Here is a 24,015-nt window from a genome sequence, read left to right on the forward strand (position 1 = left end):
ACTGTTGCTTCCTGAACTGCATATAGGTTTCTCAAGAGGCAGGTCAGGTGGTCTGGTATTCCCATCTCTTGAAGAATTTTCCATAGTTTATTGTGATCCACACAGTCAAGGCTTTGGCATAGTCAATAAAGCAGCAATAGTTGTATTTCTGGAACTCTCTTGCCTTTTCAATGATCCAGTGGATGTTGTCAATTTAATCTCTGGTTCCTCTGCGTTTTCTAAAACCAGCTTGAATATCTGGAAGTTCACGGTTCATGTATTGCTGAAGTCTGGCTTGGAGAATTTTGAGCATTACTTTACTAGCGTGTGAAATGAGTGGAATTGTGTGGTAGTTTCAGCATTCTTTGGCTTTGCCTTTCTTTGGGATTGGAATGAAAACTGACCTTTTCCAGTCCTGTGGCCACTGCTGAGTTTTCCAAGTTTGCTGGCAAATTGAGTACAGCACTTTCACAGCATCATCTTTCAAGATTTGAAATAACTCAACTGGAATTCCGTCACCTCCACTAGCCTTGTTTGTAGTGATGCTTTCTAAGGCCACTTGACTTCACATTCCAGGATGTCTGGCTCTAGGTGAGTGATCACACCATCGTGATTATCTTGGTCATGAAGCTCTTTTTTGTACAGTTCTTCTGTGTATTCTTGGCACACCTGCTTCTGTTAGGTCCATACCATTTCTGTCCTTTATCGAGCCCATCTTTGCATGAAATGTTCCCTTGGTATCTCTAATTTTCTTGAAGAGATCTCTAGTCTTTCCCATTCTGTTGTTTTCCTCTATTTCTTTGTATTGATCGCTGAGGAAGGCTTTCTTATCTCTCCTTGCTATTCTTTGGAACTCTGCATTCAGATGCTTATATCTTTCATTTTCTCCTTTGCTTTCCGCTTCTTTTCTTTTCACAGCTAATTGTAAGGCATCCTCAGACAGCCATTTTGCTTTTTTGTATTTCTTTTCCATGGGGATGGTCTTGATACCTGTCTCCTGTACAATGTCTGAACCTCCGTCCATAGTTCATCAGGCACTCTGTCTATCAGATCTAGTCTCTTAAATCTATTTCTCACTTCCACTGTATAATCTAATCATAAGGGATTTGATTTAGGTCATACCTGAATGGTCTAGTGGTTTTCCCTACTTTCTTTAATTTAAGTCTGAATTTAGCAATAATGAGTTCATGATCTGAGCCACAGTCAGCTCCTGGTCTTGTTTTTGCTAACTGTATAGAGCTTCTCCATCTTTGGCTGCAAAGAATATAATCAATCTGATTTCCATGTTGACCATCTGGTGATGTCCATGTGTAGAGTCTTCTCTTGTGTTGTTGGAAGAGGGTGTTTGCTATGACCAGTGCGTTCTCTTGGCAAACCTTTATTAGCCTTTGCTCTGCTTCATTCCGTACTCCAAGGCCAAATTTGCTGGTTACTCCAGGTGCCTCTTGACTTCCTACTTTTGCAGTCCCCTGTAATGAAAAGGACATCTTTTTTTGGGTGAGTTCTAAAGGGTCTTGTAAGTCTTCATAGAACCATTCAACTTCAGCTTCTTCAGTGTTACTGGTTGGGGCATAGGCTTGGATTACCGTGATATTGAATGGTTTGCCTTGGAAACGAACAGAGATCATTCTGTCCTTTTTGAGATTGCATCCAAGTACTGCATTTCGAACTCTTTTGTTGACCATGATGGCTACTCCATTTCTTCTAAGGGATTCCTGCCCACCGTAGTAGGTATAATGGTCATCTGACTTAAATTCACCCATTCCAGTCTTATTTTAGTTCGCTGATTCCTAGAATGTCAACGTTCACTCTTGCCATCTCTTGTTTGACCACTTCCAATTTGCCTTGATTCATGGACCTGACAATCCAGGTTCCTATGCAATATTGCTCTTTACAGCATCGGACCTTGCTTCTATCACCAGTCACATCCACAGCTGGGTATTGTTTTTGCTTTGGCTCCATCCCTTCATTCTTTCTGAAGTTATTTCTCCACTGATCTCCAGTAGCATATTGGGCACCTACTGACCTGGGGAGTTCCTCTTTCAGTATCCTATCATTTTGCCTTTTCATACTGTTCATGGGGTTCTCAAGGCAAGAATGCTGAAGTGGTTTGCCATTCCCTTCTCCAGTGGACCACATTCTGTCAGACCTCTCCATCATGACCAGCCCATCCTGGATGGCCCCACACGGCATGGCTTAGTTTCATTGAATTAGACAAGGCTGTGGTCCGTGTGATCAGATTGGCTAGTTTTCTGTGATTATGGTTTCAGTGTGTCTGCCGTCTGATGCCCTCTAACAACACCTACCATCTTACTTGGGTTTCTAGTACCTTGGACATGGGCCCTAATTCCTAATACTTATGTTTGTTCCACATCCCTCATGGGCTGCTACCAGCTTCATTTCCTTCCCTTTATTTTTCAAATTTTGGCTGGGCGTGGGTGGTTAAAATTTATTGTATTTTGTCTAATGTATTTTTCCAGGTGTTTGGAGTAGACAGGGGTCCTTCTGTATCAGCTCAGCTCACACTATTGACCATTAGTATCTTTAAGGTATATTTCATGTAAAGATTAAAACATTATGGAAAAGTCACCGTAACTGTATGAGTATTTGTTTCAGGAATAATGTGTATCACTTTAGATGCCAAGCCTCAGGGAAATATAATGAAAATATAAGATTTTAATGAAAACCAGCTTTAAGAAAAAACTTAAAATATACAGACTTTAAAGTCATTAAAGATTTGTCCTTTGTAAATGTAAATTTGTTTTTGAGTGCTGAAAATTTCAAACCAAATTGAGGATGAGGGGTGACTCTGTGGCCAGATGCAAAGGAAATGCGATGATTTTAGTTTGATGCTACCTTCTAACACCTTCAGATCACAGCATCTAGGCATCCTCCTTCTCTCCCTCCATATAGAGTGAGTACAAAAGTGATTATCATAATGATAACAGTTGGCGTTCACAGAGTATTTATGACATGGTGAGCTCTTCTCTAAGTGCTTTATGTTAATCCATTTAGCCTTCATAATAATGAAAGTAGTTTCTATTAATATCATTACCTTCTTCATTACAGCTAAGGAAGCTGAAGTAAGAGAGGGTAGGTAACAATCCAAAATTACATTTCTATTACATAGCAGTGGTAGAATTAAAATCCAGGTAATCTGACTCCAGAGCCTGTGCTCTCAACCAGTATGCTTTAATATACAAATTTGTGAAAGACGTGTCAAAAGTAAAAATGATCCTAAGACGTTATGGAACAACCCGAACGAACTTGTTGGCCAACCCAATATGTTGAAGGCATTTCAGTCTGAATATTCCTCTATTTTAATTTCCCTAACAATAAACCAAGAAACTATCTGCATTGAATAGTTTAATGTTAATATTAAACTATTAATATTAATAGTTTAATTAATACTATTAATACTGACAAGTATATAAAGAGGTGGTTTTAAATCCTCTTGGTGGGTTTTTGAGAGTGTTTTGTATTTCTAAGACTGCATGTGAAATCTTGATAGTGTGCAATGATAATCATAAAGCCTTAAACTTCTTGCATATGTGTAATCTTTAAATATTATTTGCTGAGTTATTTTTTTTTCCTCCTACACCTATAAAAAGAGTCATTGAGAAATTGTGATTGTTTTTATGGTTGCCACTCTTAACATTCTGTTTTCCAGGAGCAGATCTGCTACATAAATCAAGATGTATTTAAGTTTAATTTTTTCCCAAATATATATATATATATATATAGTTAAGTTTAAATGAGGCCTGAATATATTTGGAACATAAAGGGAAATCAGCTTCTTTTGTGGTACTTTATTTAGCACTTCATGTGAAGATTTGACTCATTGGAAAAGACTCTGATGCTGGGAGGGATTGGGGGCAGGAGGAGAAGGGGACGACAGAGGATGAGATGGCTGGATGGCATCACTGACTCGATGGATGTGAGTCTCAGTGAACTCCGGGAATTGGTGATGGACAGGGAGGCGTGGCGTGCTGCGATTCATGGGGTCGCAAAGAGTTGGACGTCACTGATCTGATCTGATCTGATTTAGCACTTTTACTGTGCATTTTTCAGCTGCCTGTTAGAGAAAAACATCTACCTTCTTGTAATGAGTTTTTTAATATTTTATCTGATAGCATCAGACCATCAGTGCCATTCTACAAAATATAGAAGAAAAACAAGAAAATTTATTAGAGTTTGAAATAAGAACCCCTGAAGATGCAGGTAAATATGCACTCATATTTGATTATTTCAGTCATCCAAGGCATTGCTGCCTCATTTTCTTTTGGGGATGGGGTGGGTATAGTATGGTTCCATTTTTAAAAAGTCCAAGAAGAGGCAAAACTAAACTTTTGATAGAATTCAAAATAGGAGTGCTGTGAGGTTGAAGTTGTCCTCCCCCCAAAAATGTCCACATTATAAGCCCTGATGAATGATAAAGATGTGGTCCGTACATACAGTAGAATATTACTCAGCCATCGAAAAGAATGAAATAATGTCATTTGCAGCAACATGGATGGACCTAGAGATTGTCATACTGCGTGAAGTAAATCAGAGAAAGACAAGTATCATATGATATCACTTATATGTGGAATCTAAAAAAATGGTACAAATGGACTTATTTACAAAACAAAAATAGAGTCATAGGTGTAGACAATAAACGTATAGTTACCAAGGGAGAAGGGGTGTAGGAGGGATAAACTGGGAGATTGGGATTGACACATACATGCTGCTATTTATAAAATAGACAACTAGTAAGGACCTACTGCATAGTACAGGGCACTCTACTCAGTACTCTATAATGACCTATATGGGAAAATAATCTAAAAAAAGTGGGTATTTGTATATGTATAACTGATGTACTTTGCTGTAAAACGGAAACTAATACAACATTGTAAATCAACTATACTCTAATAAAAATTAATTAAAAAAATCAAAATGGTACCTCATCAGTCTTTTTTGTAGCAGGATATAACTGTTAATTAGTCTGTTAGCTTAATTTCATGTTGTGGTGGTGGTGGTTTAGATACTAAGTTGTGTCTGACTCTTGCAACCCCATGGAGGCCAGGCTCCTCTGTCCTCTGTCCATGGGATTCTCCAGGCAAGAACACTGGAGTGGGTCGCCATTTCCTTCTCCAGGGAATCTTCCCGACCCAGGAATTGAACCCGGGTCTCCTGCATTGCAGGCAGGTTCTTTACCAACTTAGCTATGAGGGAAGCCCTAATTCATGTTGTATACCTTTTTAAAAAATTATTTATTTTTAAACTATACCCATTCTACTTTTTATCCTGGCCTAACACATGATACACGTTATATTTTGAGGAAAATAATACAAATTAATTTATATCCCCAAACAGTGTGTATAGTTCATATATTTTATTTAGTATTTATAGTATCTTATACATCTAAGGTGAATTTTACAAGAATATACTTTTTTCATTATAAAAGGTATATAGATACACTTCAAAAACAATAATGAGGAAAAATATTCTAAAAATCACCTACTGCTCTTCTGTAATATTTTGGTGTTTAGTTTTCTTTTTTTTTCTAAGAGAATGCTTATGCAATTATACCTCAATAAAATTGTTAAAAAGCATAGATTGGATCCTGTTAGATATGCTGTGTTTTCTTTTTGTCATGGTCATCATTCTTAGTGGTTACATAGTATCCTGTTCAGTAAATGTCCCATGGTTTACTTAATTTTTCCTTTTTTGTTGAGCATGTAGATTTTTCCAATTTTTTCCTATTACACCACCATACATAGTTTTTTCTGGATTTAGGATTATCCTCTTAGGAAAAATTAACATAATTGAAATTATTGGGTCAAAATATATAAACATGTAAAATCTGTTGGTTCATATTGATAAGTTGATTTCCTATAGTGTTACATAATAATTTGTACTTCCACCAACACACATTTGTGTTTGCTTTTACACTGCTAATAGCATCAGTATTTCCATTTACAATAATTTTACTGAAAAAATTTTACTATTTTAGTAAAAAATATGTATATTATTTTTACTTATTGATTATTAATGGTATTTTTTCACTAATTTTATCTTCTATTTCATAAATTGATTGTTCCTGTTTGTTATGAAATTGAAGCCATTTTATATAATCAAGTTATTGACCCCTTTTTTGACATAACTGCTGTAAATACATTTTTTGTCCCTTAACAGTGTTTTTATTTATAACATATTAGTGTGTGTTAAATACAGAGATTCTCAAATTCTGCATAGTAGAATGTATCAGCCTCTTTTCTGTTGCTTTTAATGCTTCTAAGATTAGAAACTTTTCTCCCCTCCTCACCACCAGGCTTTGTAACTTAATTTTATTCTGTTGTGATCATGTTATCACTGGGATTATTCTAATCATGATCCCTTTTTTGAGTCTCTTTGCCCCTTTAGGAAAGGAGAGGTACAGCAGTAGAATACTAGAGTTCTTGGCTCATGATCAGGTCCTGACTGCTGTTGGTCCCATTGCTTTTTAACAGTTGTTGAAAACTAAGGTTCATCAAAACAAAATTTCTGAGGCTCTTCTGAAGCTTCTACATAGCTCCTGTAATGTGACAGTGCATGTTTCTTCCCCTGGCTCTTCTCAGTCTCCTCTCACCATTTTCTCCTGGTGGTCTACCTTACACAGACTGTCACCCTCAAGTATAAGCCCTCATAAGGAGGACCACAGGGCAGTCTCCCTACTGTCTTCACAATCCTGAAGATCTTGAACCCACTATCAGAAGGGAGGATAATTAATTCCTAGCACAACAGCAGCTTTCTCTTTGCACTGCTGTGGAAGCTCCCTGTTCTTCTGAACCTCTAGATGTTCAAGATCAAAGAGCAAGTCAGATTATCAGTCCATTGTCACCTCAATAGAAAGTTGTTACACTCTTAACCGTCCTTTGAGAAACTACCCCTTTAGGCTGAGGTAAAGAGAAGCGGGTTGAAAAGCAGAGAGATTACTCGGCTGACAAAGGTCCATGTAGTCAAGGCGGTGGTCTTCCCAGTGGTCGCGTACGGTTGTGAGAGCTGGACCATAAAGAAGGTAGAATGCCAAAGAATCGATGCCTTTGAACTGTGGTGCTGGAGAAGACTCCTGAGAGTCTCTTGGACAGCAAGGAGATCAAACCAATCACTCTTAAGGGAGCACAACCCTGAATATTCACTGGAAGGACTGATGCTGAAGCTGAAGCTCTGGTATTTTGCTCATCTGATGTGAACAGATGACTCATTGGAAAGTCCCTGATGCTGGGAAAGATCGAGGGCAGAAGAAAGAAGAGGGCATCAGAGGATGAGATGGCTGGATAGCATAACCAATGCAATGAACATGAACTTGGGCAAACTCCAGGAGATGGTGAGGGACAGGGCAGCCTGGCATACTGCAGTCCACGGGGTCCCAAAGAGTTGGACACCACTGGGTGACTGAACACCAACAACAGAAGAGGAGAGACGCCCTCACTGCTCACGTTTGCTTCTCAAAACAGAGAATCCCACCAAGTTAAGCTTCAACTCTCTAAAGAAATAGCTTTGCAAATTCACCACTTCCATATTTTGATGCCTTTTCATCTTTGATCTGGTTGAGGTAGCCAAGAGTAAAGAATTTTATTTCTTTGTAAATTTTTTATAGATGTTTTATATTTATTTTTATATCAAATATTTTTAGCACCTCAACTGAATTGAAGCAGAAAAAAATGTTCATTTTAAACATTTTATATGTTATTTTTCCTAAGCATTGTAACTCTATAATTCATCTGAAATTTCTTTGCCACGTATGGTAGAAAGATAGAATAGGGCTTTCCCCCATATTACTACCCCTTTGCCTACTCTTATTTGTTGAATAATTCCTCTCATCTTCATTATTTTATAATGCCTTATTATCACATATTAAAGTCTCACATATTTGGGTAATTTCTAGGTTTTCTCAAAGATGCCATTGATTAATTTTGTCTCTTTGATAAGTATATAGTATCAGGTTAGACATAAAATATCTTTATATCTATTTATAGAAACTTTGGTTACTATGATAATGCTATTTTTACCTGTGGTTTAAAATTCAGTTAGAAAAGCCAAACGTGGCAGGGTATATAGATAATGTAAATGTCTTTTGTTAAAGTGTCAAGTCTTCCCAACAAATCTGTGTCTAAATTCTTAATTATCATTTAAGGAGATTAGGGAGATAGAAACTGCTCTGGGAACACTGACTCTGTACTTGTCAGATCATTGTCTGACTTGTAAAAGGAGGTTCTGGAGCAAATTCCAACTATGAACTTTATGTCACTTTCCACCACTGATGTTCTCTAGTTAAATTATCTAGAAAAATACACCTTGGTCTAAAAAAATTAAGAAAAAACTTAAGAAACAAAGCCAAAAATTAAATGAATAGCAAGTAGCGTAAAAGAAATAATTTCCTATTTGGGAATCTGGGTTTGGACATAATTTACATGTAAATCCTATGAATTTGTACTGGGGGAGATCATGATGTCTTTACTTGGGAAGCAATGGAAGAAAGTAGGAAAATAATTTAAGTGATCATAATAATTTTATATAGATCTATGGCTTTCCTGGTAGCTCAGCTGGTAAAGAATCCACCTGCAATGCAGGAGACCCTGATTTGATTCCTGGGTTGGGAAGTTCCTCTGAAGAAGGGATAGGCTATCCACTCCAGTATTCTTGGGCTTCCCTGGTGACTCAGCTGGTAGAGAATCCATCTGCAGTGGGGGAGACCTGGGTTCGATCCCTGAGTTGGGAAGATCCCCTGGAGAAGGGAAAAGCTACCCACTTAAGTATTCTGGCCTAGAGAATTCCATGAACAGAGGAGCCTGGCAGGCTACAGTCCATGGGGTCGCAAAGAGTCAGATATGACTGAGAGACCTTCACTTCACTTCATAAGTGACTTTAGATATCCTATAGCCCTAAGTGTTAAGTGTAAAGAACAAGAACTGATAGCATGATTCTTATTTTTAAGTACATATAATAGAGTTATATATAGTCTACATATATAGACTAAATATATAAAATAAACATATTTTAAACACACACCTACCAAAGTATTAAAAGCAGTCTCTTTCATGGAGTGAAATATTGAGGAGGAGTGGGTGAGTGGGAATACCCTGACTTCTCTGTTGTTGGGTTCAAGTCATGTCCAGTTCTTTGCAACCCCATGGACTGCAGCACGCCAGGCTTCCCTGACCCTCACAACCTCCCTGAGTTTGCTGAGGTTCATTTCCATTGAATTGATGATGCCATCCAAGCATCTTATCCTCTATCACCCTCTTCTCCTTCTGCCTTTGATCTTTCCGAGCATTCTTCTCTGTAAACATTCATATTATTTCAAAATTTCCTTTACATTGACAGTGTTTTCCTTTTGTATTTTAAAAAGTAAATAATTTTAACAGACAAAATTATCTTACTATTTATCTTCTTTTAGTACCCTCATTTCACAGTTAAGACAGCGACCAGAGAGGTTAATGACTTGTCTAGGATCACCAAGCCTAGTCAGCGGGATAACAGGGTTAGAACTCAGGCTTGCCCGCTCCTTCTTGATGTGGTCTCACACATCTCAGGGTACTTCTCTAGAGTGACATAAGTCCATAAGCTTTGATATCTGGACCATTGATATGGTGGAAGAGGGTAGGAAAATAATGGCTTTTTAAATTAACAATAAGGCTAAGTCCTTTGTGATCAAATTTAACATTTGCTGTCTCTCAGTTAACTGACTTAAAATAATTTATTTTATTATCTTGCTTCTAGAACAATACGCTGCTGAGATGTTAGAGATAAAGGAAGTTATGGACAATGTGCTTGCTAAACAGAAGGCAGAAAGGGATGATCTAGCTAAAAAATACAGGTGAGTTAAAAAAAGGTAAGAATGCTTTGGAGTTTTCAGAATTTATCTATTTTTAATCTATAATAGGTCTAGAATTTCTTTTTTAACTTTATCTATTTATTTTTGACTGTGCTGGGTCTTCGTTTCTGCACACCGGCTCTCTCTAGCAGCAGTGAGCAGGGGCTACCCTCTAGTTGCAACACATGGGCCCTCATTGGAGTGGCAGAGCATGTTTCTTGTTGCGGAGCACAGACTTCAGTAGCTGCGGTGCATGAGTTCAGTTGCCCCCATGGCATGTAGAATCTTCCTAGGCCAGGGGTCAAATCTGTGACCCTGCACTGGCTGGCAGACTCTAAATCCCTGGACCACCAGGGAAACCCTGGCCTAGAATTTCTTGTGATTACAGATGTTTTGTGGAACTGGAAAAGGACTTTATGAGGTCATCTAATCTATTATGTCCACGAGGAATTATATGTACTTCCTAGAGAGATGTTTTTCTACTTTATTACTTGAAATGTTCAGAAAAGGATATTAAAATGTCCACAGCCATGAATTTAATGAAAGCCTTTCTGGCCATGAATCTCATAAGTAAATTTCTTTTCTTAGTAAACTCACATTTTTTTACATTAAAATTGGTTCTTCTATGCTATTACAAATGTTCTTCTAAGCAGTATAATCATGTGTATTTTGTAGTCTTGTGTACTTGTAAGTTCTCAGGGTCCTTAAAGAGTTTTATCCTAATTATGTTGATTATATACCTCCTTTCTTTTTTGTTTTTTGAGAAACTTATTATATGTATTTTTCTTATTTGGGTATTATTTTCTATTTTTGTATTCTTTTCTTTTTTCTTAAGATGAGAACTTTTAAGGCCTACTCTCAGCAACTTTCAAATATACAATACAGTATTATCAACTGTAGTCACCATGGGTGTTTATACCTTTTGATTCCTTCACCCGTTTCACCCGAATGCTTCCTCCACCTCTGTCAACCACCAGTCTGTTCTCTGAACCTGTGACTTTTGGTTTTTATTTTAGCTTCCAAATATAAGTGAGATCGTACAGTATTTGTCTTTGACTTGTTTCACTTAGCATGATGCATGATGCCGTCAAGATGCGTCCATGTTGTCACAAACAGCAGGATTTGTTTCTTTTTATGGCTGAAAAATATTCCATTATATATGTGTGTCTTCTTACTAATGTTGTTATTAGTCTTGAAATTTTGTAATCTAAAGAGCATTTTCATTTTCTATCTGGACTCTGTTTCACATAGTTTTAAATGTGATATTAATTTCTTTTTTCTTCTCTATCCAACCAGCTTCTTACATTTAGTACTGCTAGTTATTTGCTAATTCTGATTTCTTCTTGACACTTCTTCCCCTTGCATCTGCTACTTACTTTAATATCCAGGCAGTTTGGAGTTTAGTACCAACAACTCTAACCTGTGTTAGGAGAGACAATTGTCTATACTGTTGCTTCCCTTTAAAACAGCTGCTCTTAAAAGATGGTCACTGAGACCATATCAAGGGGTCCAAGAAGTCAAAAGCCATTTTTACAATAATATTAAGATGTTATTTGTCCTTTTTTACTCTCGTTTTCTTAAAAGTGTACAATGAAATTTTCTAGAGGCTACATGGTATATAATAATATCATCACCCTAATATCTAATGGATGTACACTTGTGTGTTTCTGTGTTTTAAAATTTTCTCAGTTTTATTTTCTAAAACAGTAAATATTGATAGATATGACCCATATAAACAAAAGCTCTTTGGGTTGCTCAGTAACTTTTAAGAGTATAAAAAAGTCCTGAGACCAAAAAGTTTGAGAGCCACTGGAAACAAAAGTGTCTGGTATCCTGAAGGTCACTGTGGCATAGGTGAGGATAACCAGAAGTCAGAGGTGTGAGTGAGTCAGTGCCTCCCGTTCAGTCCTCCAGCCCCGAGAGGCGTGGTCTGGGGGGACACGCAGGACAGTGCTTCTCTGGGCCGCCGTCTGGCCTCCAGGCACCTCACTGCAGGTTCAGAAAGCACAGCTACAGTGATCGCTTGATGAACTGACATTTCTGTGTCTAGCTTACTTATGATTATTCACAAAACAACCCCAGTCCTCCATAGCTAAGTGAATTTGGATGGAACTTACTCTCAAATTTGACTTCCTGATATACCATTTAGCTGTAAACCAGTTAAGCCAATTCCAAACTTAAAGAAGGTCGTATTGCTCCTTGGTCATCAGTTGGTACCTTCCAACTAAAGGACTAGTAGATATCTAGATAGATAATGCAAGTTGTGTTTCTGTCTTAGGGCTGACTCACAACTGATAAATAATGTAAATATGAATGTGGATAAGCACACTGTCACCTCCTAAAGAAGCCATACTTATTTGCCTCATGTAGAGCAACAGTTTGCTCTCAAAGAATACACAGGGCAAAGATAGGCTCTTGTGTACTTGGAGCTGATTAAATTTAAATTGACACAGAGTATCTATAAAATCTAAATGACTGCTTAAAAAAGGAGTTTTCCACTGTTTTTGTATTTTTCCCTTTTCTGTTTCTTTCTACAGGGTGTCCATAGAATCATTTAAGCATGGAGTCCTGAGGGAGCAACTGGCTAACTTGGCGGCAAGACAGAAGAGCCTCCTACTCGTAGCCAAAAAACAGAAAAAAATAAGCCAGAAATTTCACACCTATAAGAATGCTACATCTTTGTCTGGTCTTAGTTTTAGGAAGCTGCCATCAAGCTCAGAAACCTCTAATGAAAAGGACAAGCAAGAGTGTATCAGTCTGGAAAATTCCATGCAGCCCCAGTCAGGTCCACTTTCTCCTGTCAGCCTTGCGTGCAGAGGCATGCAGGAAACACAGTCGTCTCAGGAAGTCTGGCACGACAGCCAAAGTACCCACACTTGTCCAAATTCGGAGACAGTGAGAAGGGAAGAATTTTCTGGCAGTGAAGTGAATTCTAAGCAAAATCTCCATGACTGTACCTTAGATAGATTATCAAAATCCAGACATTCAGATGGCACTAATCAGATTAAAGTGCAGTCCCAATCTGTTACTTTTATTGCTGAAGCAGAGCATTCACAAAAAGATCTTACAGGTCCAGGTAGTACAGCCAAGAGGCACGTGTCCTTTAGTCCTTCAGCAGTGACTGGCACATTAAAGACTTCAGCAACCACCAGTGTGTTTGCCCACCATGATGCCCATCCATCAAGTGTTATTTGTGATCAGGCTCCTTCTGATTGTGATCCAAAAGAAGGAAACAGGAAAACAGCTCCCCACCAAGCCCCCAGGGGGACACCAGAATCCCTGGCACAGCAAGGGGTTGGTGCCTTTGGCAGTGACATGGGGCAACAGCTGAAACCTTACTTTAAAAAATCAGCTCTCACTGTTCCTCATGCAAATGATACTCAGAGCTCCTCCTTCTCTGGGTCTGGCTACCAACATACTGTGAAAAAACCTTCAAACTACAACACAACTCTCAAAAAGAAATGTATGCAGATAAAGGATCTGATATTGCTAGGAAGACTTAATCCAGGAAATAACATTCTGGAATTCAAAACACAGGTATCCTATTGGTCTTTTTTTCCCTCTAAAATTATGTAAATTTTATAAATAAGTGACTAAAATGTTGCTGTCACATAGTGTCAGTGTATAGCTCTTATTAGGGGAAAGGGTTTGGTTGGGCTGTTTAAATGGAGAAACTTGACCATTATATTCTTAGCAAGTGAAAGTCACTCAGTCATGTCCAACTCTTTGTGACCCCATGGACTATACAGTCCACAGAATTCTCCAGGCCATAATACTGGAGTGGGTTGACTTTCCCTTCTCCAGGGTATCTTCCCAACCCAGGGATCGAACCCAGGTCTCCTACATCGCAGGTGGATTCTTTACCAGCTGAGCTTAGAGGAAAGCCCAAGAATACTGCAGTGGGTAGCCTATTCCTTCTCCAGCGGATCTTCCCAACCCAGGAATCAAACTGGGGTCTCCTGCATTGCAGGAAGATTCTTTACCAGCTGAGCTACCAGGGAAGCCTAAAATTGCCCTATTCCTTTTAGTCACAAGTACCTTTGGGCTCTCAGACAAGATTAGTTATACTCAGCAGGAAGGGTTTTGTGTGTTGTAAGTTGCTCAGTTGTGTCCAGCTCTTTGCAACCCCATGGACTGCAGCACGCCAGGCTCCTCTGTCCTCCACTGTCTCCTGGAGTTTGCTTAGATTCATGTCCGTTGAGTTGGTGATGCTTCTAACCATCTCATCCTCTGCCATTTCCTTCTCCTTTTGCCTTCAGTCTTTCCCAGCATTAGGGTCTTTTCCAGTAAGTTGACTCTTCGCATCAGGTGGCCAAAATATTGGAGCTTCAGCTTCAGCATCAGCCCTTCCAATGAATATTTAGGGTTTATTTCCTTTAGGATTGACTGGTTTGATCTCCTTATAGTGCAAGGAATTCTCAAGTCTTCTCCAGCACCATGATTCAAAACCGTCAGTTCTTTGGCGCTCAGCCTTCCTTATGGTCCAACTCTCACAAAAGCGTCCACCTGCAATGCGGGAGACCCGGGTTCAATCCCTGAGTCGGGAAGATCCCCTGGAGAAGGGATAGGCTACCCACTCCAGTACCCTTGCCTGGAAAATCCCATGGACGGAGGAGCCTGGGAGGCTGCAGTCCATGGGGTCGCAAAGAGTTGGACACGACTGAGCGACTTCACTTTCCTTTCCACTTTCCTTCCTTATGGTTCAACTCTCACATCCATAGATGACTAGAAAAACCATAGCTTTGAGTATACAGATCTTTGTCAGCAAAGTGATGTCGTTGCTTTTTAATACGCTGTCTAGGTTTGTCATAGCTTTCCTTGTAAGGAGCAAGCGTCTTTTACTTTCATGGCTGCAGTCATTGTCCACAGTGATTTTGGAGTCCAAGAAAATAAAATCTGTCACTGCTTCCACTTTTTCCCCTTCTGTTTGCCATGAAGTGATGGGGCTGGATGCCATGGTCTTAGTTTTTTGAGTGTTGAGTTTTAAGCCAGCTTTTTCACTCTCCTCTTTTACCCTCATCAAGAGGCTCTAGTTCCTATTCCCTTTCTGCTGTAAGGGTGGTGTCATCTGCATATCTGAGGTTGTTGACATTTCTCTCAGCAGTCTTGATTTCAGCTTGTGCTTCATCCAGCCCAGCATTTCACATGATGTACTCTGCATATAAGTTAAATAAGCAGGATGACAGTATACAGACTTCTACTTCTTTCCCAATTTTGAACCAGTCAGTTGTCAGTGTAAGGTTCTAACTGTTGCTTCTTGACCTGCATACAGATTTCTCAGGAGACAAGTAAGATGGTCTGGTATTCCATCTCTTTAAGAATTTTCCAGTTTGTTGTGATCCACACAGTCAAAGGCTTTAGCATAATCAATGAAGCAGATGTTTTTCTGGAATTCCCTTGCTTTCTCTGTGATCCAGAAATTGAAAGTGAAAGTCGCTGCTCAGTCGCATCAAACTCTTTGTGACCCCATGGACTATACAGTCCATGGAATTCTCCAGGCCAGAATACTGGAGTGGATAGCCTTTCCCTTCTCCAGGGGATCTTCCCAACCCAGGAATCGAACTGGGATCTCCTGAATTGCAGGCGGATTCTTTACCAGCTGAGCTACCAGGAAAGCCCCCAGAAAATGTTGGCCATTGATCTCTGTGTTCCTCTGCCTTTTCTAAACCCAGCTTGTACATCTGGAAGTTCTTGGTTTATGTACTGCTGAAGCTTAACTTGAAGGATTTTGCGCATAACCTTACTAGCTTGTGAAATGAGTGCGATTGTATGATAGTTGGAACATTCTTATGCCCTGCCCTTCTTTGGGATTGGAATAAAAACTGACCTTTTCCAGTCCTTTTGGGTCTTCCTTTTATAGTGTGTTAGGCAGGATTGGAGCAGTGTTCAGTCTAAGGCTAATTATATCCCACTGCAAAGGCAAGACTTCTGTGTATCTACCAATTCCCCATCAGTTTCTTTTTCTAGTCTTACTTTTGGGAACAGGTGCTGTTTCTGCCCTTTGAGAATGCCATTACATCTAATTCTTTCAGATGGTTCTTTTCCCAGGCTTGGCACGTGGCCAATCACAACTCAGCAGAATACTTAAAGAGGACCCTCTGAAGCTCTATATAGTTCTCTGTCTCTGTGTATTTCTCTCTTCTTCAGTACTCTGTCCTGCAAACTCTAACCATCATGCCTCCCTGGACCCTGCTCTGTCTACTCAATTGAGAGACTCGACAGGTTTTGTCCGGATTTCCTATCCATGCATGAAGACCTGGAAGCTCTCTCAAGGCAGTGAACTGGGATGATTGTAGGGCTCACCTCAGTAGTTCCTCAGTTCTCAGTATCACTATACATTTCCCCCTGATGTTTGGTAGCTTGGAAACCATTGTTTCATATATTAAGTTTGTCTGTTTTTTTGGTTGTGTCGGGTGTTAACATAATTCTGGTCCCCGTTTACTTTATCATGGACAGAAGCAGAAGTTCAGGTATTTTTTCAATCCTAATTTTTGTTTTATTTTTCACTTCAGGAGGCTACCCACAAAGCCAGTGTTTTATTGAGCGGCAAAATTAAGGTAGAAAATGGTCAGATTTATCAAAACCCAGTCACCTGGCTCAAGGATCTTCTAGGAGGTGACAGATATGTGACCTGGAATTATGCTTGGAGTAAGGTGGGTCATTCCTAAATTAATCTTTAACTTCATATTCAGTTGGAGATAACATCATATTCTTTGCTGATAAAACTGCTTCCTGTATTAAAAAGGATGCTGAAGGTTCTCCAGACTAGTTCTGTGCGTCCCTGCTGCAGCACGCCGCAAGCTCTCCCGCAGTCCGCGTTTGCCAGAACGCCCCGCAGCAGGGTCGCACAGCAGACCGAGCCTCTCCTTCCTCGTGCCTTACCTCGTCTCAGAAAACCGAATGCCCCGATCTTCCTGTCTCGAGAGTTCCTGCCACCCCACAGAGATATCAGGTCCTTGTGATTCCACATGGAAGATGCAGGGCCACTGATGTATGGATAATTTAGTTAATAATATGTTACTAGTATTCTGATATGATAAAGCAGACTCTTCCCCTAAAGGTGAAAGTTATGATCAAGGAGCCTGAGACCCACATGTTTGAACATAGTCTTTCCCACGAATTGCTAGCCTTCTAGGAGGAAAAATTTCTGAATTTTTACTCAGACTTCCCAGACTTAGTAGTGTCCTCCTTCAGCTCTGTCATCTGATTTATAAGCCCAGTTTAACGACCTATATGAAGAGTATTGATGACTAACACCCTTGAGGTCTGATGATCAGCCAGATGATCTCCAGATGTCCATGGCACCATTTCAGGGAACACTGTTGCAATGTTTTACCCAGAAAAGTGTGAATCATCAGACAGTCACCATTACTGTTTTATAGAGTTGCAAATACCTTCAGCCTCCACTAGCCATTATAGTAAGCCTTAATGCACCAGTAGTAGAAGGCGGTTTCCTCTCCCCTTTTTTGTCCAACTCAGCTCTGCGCACCCTCTTTGCTGGCTTCTGTCTCAGTTTTTGTCCCTAAACTGTGAACTCTGGTCTCCTGGACCTCTGTTACAGGTGTTTCCAGAACAGTTTTCAGTTCCTTCACTTACATGAGCATATTTTAAATTTTCTCTACTTTATAGTCTCTGTCTTCCTCTTTTCCTGTAATTTTTTTCTTCTGACCACTTGAGTCACCTGCTTTAAATTCAACCTGCTTAATCCTTTCCATGGTTTCATAAATTATATTTGCATGTTAGTAATTAACATTTTATGCATGGAAATCCCTTTTTATTACAAAGCTTCTTAGAGTTATGATAGATGATACTATTTTGCTGTAACTGAATCTCTGCTCACAGAGCGAACGGGTAGTTGCTGTAGCGAGGTTCTTTGGAGTCTGACATGCCTGTGCCTAGCGATGACTCAGTCTTCCCACTCTTTATCTCTGTTGGAGTTACTGCATTTTCTGGTTTTGCATATCTGGCTGTGATGTCATTTGGCCCTCACTCTTTATGTATATTGGAGAAGGCAGTGGCACCCCACTCCAGTACTCTTGCCTGGAAAATCCCATGGACAGAGGAGCCTAGTGGGCTGCAGTCCATGGGGTCGCTAAAAATTGGACACGACTGAGCGACTTGACTTTGACTTTTCACTTTCATGCATTGGAGAAGGAAATGGCAACCCACTCCAGTGTTCTTGCCTGGAGAATCCCAGGGATGGGGGAGCCTGGTGGGCTGCCATCCATGGGGTCACACAGAATCGGACACGACTGAAGCGACTTAGCAGCTTAGCAGCTGTACTTATATGCCTCAGTTACATATCACATTACCTCTGGTCTTCTCTCATTAGCCATGTCAATTAGAGTCATACTGTTTCACAGTGATGGTGATGGTGAAGCCAAATACAAATGTGGGCACTAAAATTAGGGCAATTCTTGGATATGAGATATTCATACAGATTATCTAAGCAAGCTTAGATTTTTTAAATTATCCTAGAAATAGAAATAGTTTCAAAAATTACTATAGAGTACTCATGTACTTCTCATAAATAACACAGGCTGAGAAACTGAGTTTGTTTACAAATTTTTTTAAAGCCTCCTTTAAAATTTACCACAGTAACCTTTACCTCTTCTTGTCTTGGGGTGACTCCTGAATTCACAGTCACTTCTTGATGAGAACAGGTTTCTGCTGTCTTGGTAAATGTGGACATTTTCACTGACTAGGTGGTGTGGGGATGTAGAGCCAGGTTGTCAGGCGAGAAATGCCAGAAAACTGGGTCTCGTCCTACGTCTACATCCACGTTGACAGGATGACAGAGCGGCGAGCCCCAGAACTGACTCAGATCTACCCAGGCAGCCGAGCCAGTGCGGCCTTGCCAGGGGAGTCCTCATGCTCACCCGCCAGGCGGCACGCGCTCCTCCCGCTGCTGCAGTGTCCTGAGGGACCTGGTGCCAGTTCAGTCTGAGGCCTAGTCACTGTTACCACTGTCCATTAAAGCACTCCTGCCTTATGGAAAGTAGATTTTTAACTCAATGGATTTTCTTAAAGCTATGTTCTTTGAATGCGTGAATTATCCCTAGTAATATGTCTGCGGCTTATGGGGGACTCAGGACCCCTAAGTCTACTAAGGTAAAATTTTACACACCACTAACTGATTAAAAATATACTTAAAATTTTGAGATACAGATGAAAACATACTGAGCCTACATGTTGATGAGGGCATAGCATGTGTTGGATATCATCAGGGCAATAATGTGAACAAAACCCAGTCTTTCTTCTTTTTATATACTTGCAGATAAATGTTATTATTTTTGAGGTATAGTCAGTTGCAGCGGTACAACATAGTGGTTCACAGTTTTTATGTTATACTTAATGTATGGATGTGAGAGTTGGACTGTGAAGAAGGCTGAGCGCCGAAGAATTGATGCTTTTGAACTGTGGTGTTGGAGAAGACTCTTGAGAGTCCCTTGGACTGCAAGGAGATCCAACCAGTCCATTCTGAAGGAGATCAGCCCTGGGATTTCTTTGGAAGGAATGATGCTAAAGCTGAAACTGCAGTACTTTGGCCACCTCATGCGAAGAGTTGACTCATTGGAGAAGACTCTGATGTTGGGAGGGATTGGGGGCAGGAGGAGAAGGGGACGACAGAGGCTGAGATGGCTGGATGGCATCACTGACTCGATGGACGTGAGTCTGAGTGAACTCCGGGAGTTGGTGATGGACAGGGAGGCCTGGCGTGCTGTGATTCATGGGGTCACAAAGAGTCGGACACGACAGAGCGACTGAATTGAACTGAACTGAACTGAATGTAAATTTATTGTGACATATTCGCTCTATTCCCTGTGCTGCAGAATGTATCCCCAGAGCTTATTTATTTCATATGTGGTCACCTGTACCTCTCAGTCTCCTGCCCCTATCTTGCCCTTCCGTTCTTCCCTCTCCACGCTGGTTGCCACTAGTCTGTTCTCTTTATCTATGTTTCTATTTTGTTACATTCATTTATTTTTATTTTTTGATTCCCCATGTAAGTAATAACAGAATATTTGTCTTTTTCTGTGTTTTTTTTATTTCACATACCATAAACCCTCCAGGTCCATCCACGTTGTTGCAAATGGCAAGATACTTTTTTATGGCTGAGTAGTATTCCATTGTACATTTACACCACATCTTCTTTATCTATTCATTTGTTGATGGACACTTAAAGTGAAAGTGAATGTTGCTCAGTCATGTCCGACTCTTTACGACCCCATGGACTATACAGTCCATGGAATTCTCGAGGCCAGAATACTGGAGTGGATAGCCTTTCCCTTCCCCAGGGGATCTTCCCAACCCAGAGATTGAACCCAGGTCTCCTGCATTGCAGGTGGCTTCTTTACCAGCTGAGCCACCAGGGAAGCCCCAGTGAACACGTAGGTTGTTTCTATATCTTGGCAACTGTAAACAGTGCTTCTTTGATCATTGAAGTACACATTCACCTGTTTTGAATTAGTGTTTTTGTTTTTGGATGTATACCCAGGAGCAGAATTGCTGGATCATATGGTAGTTTTAAGTTTTTGAGAAACCTCCGTACTGTTTTCCATTGAGGTTATACCAGTTTTCGTTACCACCAACAGTGTAGAAAAGTTCCCCTTTCTCCACAGCCTTGGCAACATTTGTTATTTGTGTTCTTTTTGATGATGGCCATTCTGACAGGTGTGAGGTGATACCTCAGTGTGGCTTTGATTTGCATTTTTCTTATGATTAGCAGTGTTGAACATCTTTTCATGTCATTGTTGGCCATCTGTATGTCTCTTTTTTGGGAAATTTTCTATTCAGGTCTTCTGCCCATTTTTTGACAAGCTGTTTTTTGATACTGAGTTGTATGAGCTGTTTATACATTTTGTATATTAACTCCTTATGGGTCATATCATTTGCAAGTATTTTCTCCCCCTCAGTGTTTTCATTTTGTCAGTGGTTTCCTTTGCTGTATAAAAGCTTTTAAGTTTAATTAGGTCCTGTTTATTTTTTATTTTCTTTCCTTTGCCTTAGGAAACAGATCCAAAACAATGTTGCTCTAATTTATGTCAGAGAGTGTTCTGCCTGTGTTTTCTTCTGGGAATTTTATGATTTCCGGTCTTTCATTAGGTCTTTAATTCATTTGGAGTATACTTTTTGTATATGGTGTGAGAAATGCTTCTAATTTCATTTTTTTACATGTTGCTCCTAGTTTTCCCATTGGAGAAGGAAATGGCAACCCATTCCAGTGTTCTTGCCTGGAGAATCCCAGGGACGGGGGAGCCTGGTGGGCTGCTGTCTATGGGGTCGCACAGAGTCGGACATGACTGAAGCGACTTAGCAGCAGCAGTCCAGTTTTCCCAGCACCACTTAGTAAAGAGACTCTTTTCTTCTTTGTATATTCTTGCCTCCTATGTCAGAGATTAATTGAATATAAGTGCATGGGTTTACTTCTGGGCTCTGTATTCTGTTCTGTTGATGTGTGTGTCTGTTTCTGTGTCTGTTCAAGACTGTTTTGATTACAGCAGCTTTGTAGTACAACCTGAAGTCAGAGAGTATGATTCCTTGAGCTCTATTCTTCTTTCTCAAGATTGTTGTAACTATTCAGGGTTTTTTGTGTTTCCATACACATTTTAAAACTATTTGTTCTAGTTCAGTGCCAGTGGTATTTTGATAGGGATTGCATTGAATCTGTAGATTGCCTTGGCTAGTGTGGTATTTTAACAATATTAATTCTCCCAGCCCCAAAACACAGTATATCTTTCCATTTATTTGTGTCATTTTCAGTTTCTTTTCCATCAGTGTCTTACAGTTTCCCACGTACAGGACTTTTGCCTCCTTAGGTAGATTTATTCCTAGGTATTTATTCTTTTTGATGCAGTGGTAAACAGGATTATTTCCTTAGCTCTCTCTGATAGTTCATTGTTAACATACAGAAATACAACAGGTTTCTGTATATTAGTTTTGTATCCAACAACTTTTCTGAATTCACTGATGAGCTCTGGTAGTTTTCTGGTGGTGTTTTTAGTGTTTTCTATATATAGTATCATGTCTTCTGCAAACAGTGACAGTTTTACTTATATCTTTACAATTGGGATGCCCTTTATTTCTTTTTCTTGCCTGATTATTGTGGCTAGAAATTCCAGTACTATGTGAATAAAAGTGGCAAGAGTGGTCATCGTTGTCTTGTTTGAGATCTTAGAGGAAATACTTTCAGCTTTTCACTGTGACTATTATGTTAACTATGGGTTTGTCATATATGGCCTTTGTTATGTTGAGGCATATTCTCTCTTTGCCCCCTTTCTGGAGTATTTTTTTTATCATAAATGGATATTGAATTTTGTCAAAATCTTTGTCTCATCTATTGAGATGACTGTATGATTTTTATTCTTTAGTTTGTTAATGTGCTATATCACACTGATCAGTTTGCAGACATTGAAATATCCTTGCAACTCTAGGATAAATCCCACCTGATCATGATTTATGATCCTCTTAATATGTTGCTGGATTCTGTTTGCTAATGTTTTGTTCAGGATCTATGTGTCTGTGTTCGTCAGTGATACTGGCCTGTAATTTATGGGACTTTTTTTGTGATATCCTGTCTGGTTTTGGTATCAGGGTAATGCCGGCCTTCTAGAATGAGTTTGAAAGTGTTCCTTCCTCTGCAGTTTTTTGGAATAGTTGGAGAAGGATAGGTGTTCACTCTTCTCTAAATGTTTGGTAAGATTCACCTGTGAAGCTCTCTGGTTCTGTACTTCTGTTTGTTGGGAGTTTGTTTGTTTGTTGTTTTAACATTTACATATTTGGCTGCACCGGGACTTAGTTATGACTCAAGGATCTTCGCCCTTTAGCTGCTGCCTGTGGGGTCTTTAGTTGTGGCCTGTGAATTCTTAGTTGTGGCATGTGGGTTCTAGTTCCCAGGCTAGTGATATCAACATGGGCCCCCTGCACTGGGAGCATAGAGCTTTACCCACTTTCCCTGGATTTACCACCAGGGAAATCCTTGTTGGGAGTTTTGTGGGGTTTTTTAATGTGTGTTTATTTTTTTGCCCACGTTGGGTCTTAAATGTGGCACACAGCGCCTTACTCGTGGCATGTGGAATCTAGTTCCCCGGCCTGGGATCACACCCAGGCCCACTGCATTGGGAGCATGGAGTCCTAGCCACTGGACCGGGAAAGTCCCCCTGTTGGGAATTTTTAAATTACTGTTTCTATCTCATCACTGGTAATTGGCCTATTCAGATTTTCTATTTATTCCCAGTTCAGTTTGGGGAGATTGTACATTTGTAAGAATGTGTCCATTTCTTCTAGATTGTACATTTTATTGGCATGTAGTTGTTTGTAGTAGTCTCTTAAGAACCTTGGTATTTCTGTGGTGTTGGTGATAACTTCTCTTTCATTTCTAATTTGATTGACTTGGGCCCTCTCCCTGTTTTTCTTTGTGAGTCTGACTAAAGGTTTATCAATTTTGTTTATCTTTTCAAAGAACCAGGTTTTAGTTTCGTTGATCTTTCCTGTTTTTTTTTTTTTGGTCTCTATTTCTGCTCTAATCTTTTTGATAGGTTTTTTTTTGTTCTTCATTCTCTGGTTCCTTTAGGTGTAAGGCTAGGTTGTTTGAGTTTTTTCTTTTTCCTGAGGTAAGCTTGTATCACTAGAACCTTCCCTCTTAGAAATGCTTTTGCTGTATCCCATAGATTTTGGATCATTGTGATTTTCTTTTCTTTTGTCTCTAGGTACTTTTTATTTCTTCTTTCATTTCTTCAGTGAGCCATTGGTTGGTTAGTAGGATGTTGTTTAGCTTCCACGTGTTGGTGTGTTTTGCAGTTGTTCTTTTTTTTTTTTTTTAGTAGTTGATTTCTAGTCACTTAATATTGTGGTTAGAAAAGATGCTTGATATGATTTCATGTGCGCTTTGAAGGTATATTCTTCTTTTTTTTGGATGAATGGTCAAAATCCATTGTTTTCACCTGTTTATTATTTGGAGAAGTGACAGAAGGCATTTAGTGGCCTCACCGCTTCTTCCGTTGCAGGTAAGGAGGGTTTAGCAAGCTGAGTAGGCCAAGTCTGTTACATTAACATGTGAAGCTCTGTTTGGTCATAGGATTGAGCTGTAAGTCTGCCTAACCATTCCATATTCCTTAGGCCGTCCTTGCTCCCTTCAATAACAAGCACTTATTGAGTACCGAGGGTGTGCTCAACAGTATGCCAAAGGTATATTTCTC

The 24,015-nt window shown here is 39.7% G+C and overlaps 1 protein-coding gene across 4 annotated transcripts in view; it reads left to right on the forward strand.

Annotated features, from left to right (window-relative positions):
* ANKRD31 (ankyrin repeat domain 31) overlaps window positions 1-24,015 on the forward strand; it is a 134,875-nt gene that overhangs the window by 94,971 nt on the left and 15,889 nt on the right. For all 4 annotated transcript variants that reach the window (XM_086323214.1, XM_086323216.1, XM_086323215.1 and 1 more), the window contains exons 21-24: window positions 4,113-4,200; window positions 9,724-9,820; window positions 12,355-13,354; window positions 16,330-16,470. In XM_086323214.1, coding sequence (XP_086179340.1) covers window positions 4,113-4,200; window positions 9,724-9,820; window positions 12,355-13,354; window positions 16,330-16,470 — 1,326 coding nt within the window. The remainder of the gene's footprint in view (window positions 1-4,112; window positions 4,201-9,723; window positions 9,821-12,354; window positions 13,355-16,329; window positions 16,471-24,015) is intronic.

Source organism: Bos grunniens, chromosome 10 (genome assembly GCF_055505025.1).
Source record: "Bos grunniens cultivar Pamir isolate PY7600 chromosome 10, Bosgru_T2T1.0, whole genome shotgun sequence".
Taxonomy (NCBI): Eukaryota; Metazoa; Chordata; class Mammalia; order Artiodactyla; family Bovidae; genus Bos; species Bos grunniens.